Source organism: Pteropus vampyrus, unplaced genomic scaffold (genome assembly GCF_000151845.1).
Source record: "Pteropus vampyrus isolate Shadow unplaced genomic scaffold, Pvam_2.0 Scaffold117, whole genome shotgun sequence".
Lineage (NCBI taxonomy): Eukaryota > Metazoa > Chordata > Mammalia > Chiroptera > Pteropodidae > Pteropus > Pteropus vampyrus.
Genome location: NW_011888898.1, coordinates 1,958,682 through 1,962,869, shown reverse-complemented (window position 1 = coordinate 1,962,869; position 4,188 = coordinate 1,958,682). Strand labels below are relative to the sequence as shown.

General features: G+C 53.3%; 1 protein-coding gene across 1 annotated transcript in view; it reads right to left on the bottom strand.

Annotated features, from left to right (window-relative positions):
- Positions 1–4,188, bottom strand: part of ATP9A (ATPase phospholipid transporting 9A (putative)) — a 113,484-nt gene that overhangs the window by 19,119 nt on the left and 90,177 nt on the right. The window contains exon 19 of the mRNA XM_023534081.1: positions 1,816–1,914. Within this exon, the coding sequence (XP_023389849.1) occupies positions 1,816–1,914 (99 nt within the window). The remainder of the gene's footprint in view (positions 1–1,815; positions 1,915–4,188) is intronic.

Below are 4,188 nucleotides of genomic sequence, written 5' to 3'. Positions count from 1 at the left end.
CTATACCAACCGTCACCTTGCATTTCCCCCAGGATGGCTGTGACCCACATAAGAAAAGCAAGAGCTAAAACCAACTGCGCCTTCTTCTGTGCCAGGCCCTGCGGTCAGCGTGCCTCACAGATCGTCCCCATTTACTGCTCACGAGGACCCAGCAGGGTGCCCAACAGTGACAGCGCACTTTACTCGTGAGGGAATGGAAGCAGGACAAGATCTCGCAGCCTGCCTAAGCGGCACGGCTAGGATGCCCTGGAGCTGGCAGCGGCAGCCAGCAGGGATGGCCAGCTTTTCTGTAAAGGCCCAGATGTTAACTACTGTAGGCTCCGTACACCTGACGGTCTGTCACAGCCACGCAACTCTGCTGGGGTAGTGCCTGAGTGGCCTCAGACAGTATGTAAACGGATGGCTGTATCTGCGTTTAAATAAAATTTTATTTACAAAAACAGGTGGCCAGCACGTGGGCCACAGCTTGCGACCCCTGAATTCTAGAACATACAGTCGACTCTCATTATCTGCGATCGTCACATTCTACAAAGTCACCGTGAGCACTGAATGAGTGAACAGTAAACCACTGCTCCTCGGGGACACGCAGGGCTAGCTAGGTTCCTGCCAGCCTCTGGCCACAATGTTTTTGTCAAGTGATCAATAGATAATCTGGTTTTACATGCGTTTCTGTTTAAAGGCATCTTTTAAAAATACACGTTGTTGACTTGTTACGATGGAACTCATGGCCAGCAGCGCTGGAACGCATGCCTGACCGAAGCTCACCTAACACACATAGTATCTCTGTGGGGCACATGGCCACCTTCCTGAACTTCAGCCCTGTGCTGGGGGCCATTTTACACAGCGAAGTTGCCAACAAAGAGCACGAAAGTGAGGGAAAAAGTGGCATTAAGTAGACTGTGAAAAGGACACTTGTGTACAGCCTGAGAGTTGAAACGAGACAGCCGGGCGTCACCTTGTCTGACCTCAGCTGGAACGCGCACCTGTCCATAAGTGACTCTGAAAGCACCGAGGGTGAGCAGGCAAATGCGCAAATACAGAATCCACGAGGGTCGAGTGTATCTGCCTCTCCGCACAATGCCATTTGTGCTGTTCCCAAAACTACTGGATTTCTTGAAGCTTCTGTGTGCCATGGACCAAAGGCAGGGGCGAGGGGCAGATCTCCCAAAACATTTAGAGCCCCTGTAGTTGTCTGGCACAGTGGCTCTGATTTCGGATACATGGGACAGGTGCATCCTGCCCCATAGGGTGCCCAGTGCTCACCTCCCAAATCGGCGAGGCCAGTCACAGCCCCTGGCTTCCGGCCTTGGAGTGGCTCCTTCTGTCGGCACTGGTTGGCACAAGTTCTTGCCACAAGGGCAGGAAATTTCTCATGTGCCCATGCAACACACCTCCTTCTAAAGGCTCCTAGAGGTATTCCTTCAGGAGGGCACACAGGGCAACACCTGTGATCTGGAATTTATTCCTTAACCGAGGACTTCAAGGGAATCCTGGACTCACAGGTACAGTGTCGCATGTAGGAGCTTACCCACATCCTACCTGTCGTCAGCTTCTCAAGGGACCACGACTCCCACCAGGTTAACGGCAGCGTTAACCCCGGGCTGTAATGAGGTGTCCTTGAACCACCCCCGGAAGGAGCCCGTTAGCCTCGCCTGGGTCATTAATTCCACCCAAACGAACGACGGAAGCCCTGCTTCCCCCGAGCTGGTCACTGTGCTTCTCCCTCCCCTCGTTAGGGGTTCACTCGAGGTTATGAGGTTACGGGGCAAACGGCGGCATCACCCCCACAAGACCCCAGAGCAGAAAACGCTTTACCAGCCGAAACACGTGGATGTCCTGGTTTCTGGTCACCAGATGTGCATTCTTCGCTGTGCACGTAGCTGTCTCCAGCTTGTCCCCCGTCAGCATCCAGACCTGAAATCATGGCATGAAAGGGGTCCTCTCTGTCAGTGTCTGAGGCCGGCCCGTCACCTACGTCAGCTGAGTTTCCAAGAACATTGAGCTGAACTTAGTATGCCCCATTAACTTCCTCGAGGCTCATGGTTGTCCCCCATGCACCGCAGGAAACACCCAGTTCAGGGGCTTCAGGACACCAAGTGACCACTGCTGGTGGCATCAAAAGCTGGTGTGATGCTTTTCATACCTTAGACCCTAATCACAAAGCGGAAAACCGTCTGGCCACACACTTCAGGAGATGTCATGAAGCGAGGCCTCTGACCTCATAATCCCCCTTCTGGGAACTTTTCTTAAAGCAATAAATAACCTCAAAGAAGGGGAAGCCTGCTGGGATGAGGGGTCACTTCCGTGTCCGACAGGAAACACTGACTTGTGACATCACAGATGGTCTCGCTGCGTGGCTGGAAGCCCCGTGCGTAATCTCGCGAAGGTTAACCCTGACTCTAAAACCACGTCAAGTTCTTCCACACCTCCTAACGAGTCATTCTGCACATCACTGCTGCGGGCTCAGAGAGAGTAGGTGACTTGCCCCAAAGCCACACGGCTAGCAGCTGTCCCAACCAGAATCCGGGTGTTCCAAGTCTAAATGGAACGTGCTTTGTACTCTGCTGATTTACCCTTTAGCACTTTGTTCTCTTTGCTCCCACCAGGGAGGGGCCTTAGAGCCACCAGACAAAAGAACTCTGGGCAGAGAGGAAGTTTAGGAAGGAAAAAAACGCAGCTTCCCACGTGCCCGCCATGGCAGGCGCCCCGCGAGCGCTGCTCAGACGCAGTGTGTTTTACCTTCGCCGTAACTTTATGAGGCAAGAAAAGGAAGCACGGAGGAGCCAGGCCACTGACCAAGGGACACAGAATTTGTCAGTGGAGAGGCAGGACTTAAACCCAGGCAGTACGGTGGCCGGGATGAAGGCCCCAGGCCCACCTGGGGGCCTTGCCTCTGGGTTTGGCCCTAATGCGTGTGAGCCTTCTCCCTCAACGTCCCATCTGGCCTCAAAAACAATACTGTTCTAAGTGGTCCCAGTTTGGTGCCAGTTTTCAGGGTTTTTCTGTGAGAGAGCACATGCCAAACACGGAGCCAGGAGGCTCAGGTTCTAGAAAACCCCCAGAAGTCATCAGCACGCCATATGGCTCGTGTCCCACGTTGAGACAATAGGAAAGAAATACAATAAAGACAATAGGAAAGTGCCCAGACCCGAGCCCCATTCCCGGTGCCACACGTCCCCGTGGGAGAAGCTGGGCAGTGTGGCCACCCCGCTCGGCCTCGGCTACTGCAGCTGGAAGGGGCCGCAGTGGGGTGTTTTCAAGTTCTACCCTCTTCTGGCCTGCGAGAGGCCATACCCTTGACCCTAATCACAAACCACCTGGGCCCCCCACATTCCCCCTCCCCTCCCATGTAACCAGGGAAACCAGAAAGAGACGTCCAGTCCACGCTCAGTAAAACAGCTCATCACTGGGAGAGAATCTTTTTGAAGAGGAGAAAATTCTCAGGACCAAGTCAGGAGCAGAAGCTGGAATCTCCAAAACTCCGGGAGGAGAGGTCTTAGAAAAGGTCAGCGACAAATTTTAAAGACCGCTATGCAACAGGAAGTGGCCCGTCTGAGGTCAGACTGTTTTCCCAAAACTGGGATCTCCCTGGCAATTTCCCGTGAGCCAAAGGTCCATGACAGCATTCGATTTACGAACCTCCGTGGCGCTCCTTTATTATGGCGGGCCCAATCCGCGTGCTCACATGGCCCCGCTCACAAGACTTTTGCCAAATGCAGGCCCAAGGGTGCAGCGAGAGCTGCTCTGAGGCGGAGGCAGGTGGCAAACGTGCAGGAACAGGGTTTCAGGAGCTTGGAGCCAAGGAGCCAGCTGATCCTGTGCCACGGCCCACTAATGTGGAGCCTGCTCCCCGGCGCCCTCTCCTGGCCTCTCCCCATTAAATGAGTGGATGCATATTTTGGGGCCCCAAATAGTAGAGTAGATGTAGATGTGGATGTGGATGTTGGATGTTGGATGTTGGATGATGTTGGATGGATGTTGGATGATGTTGGATGATGTTGGATGTTGGATGTTGGATGTTGGATGTTGGATGTTGGATGTTGGATGTTGGATGTTGGATGTTGGATGTTGGATGTTGGATGCTGTTGGATGTTGGATGATGTTGGATGTTGGAAGTTGGATGTTGGATGTTGGATGATGTTGGATATTGGATGTTGGATGACGTTGGATGTTGGAAGTTGGATGATG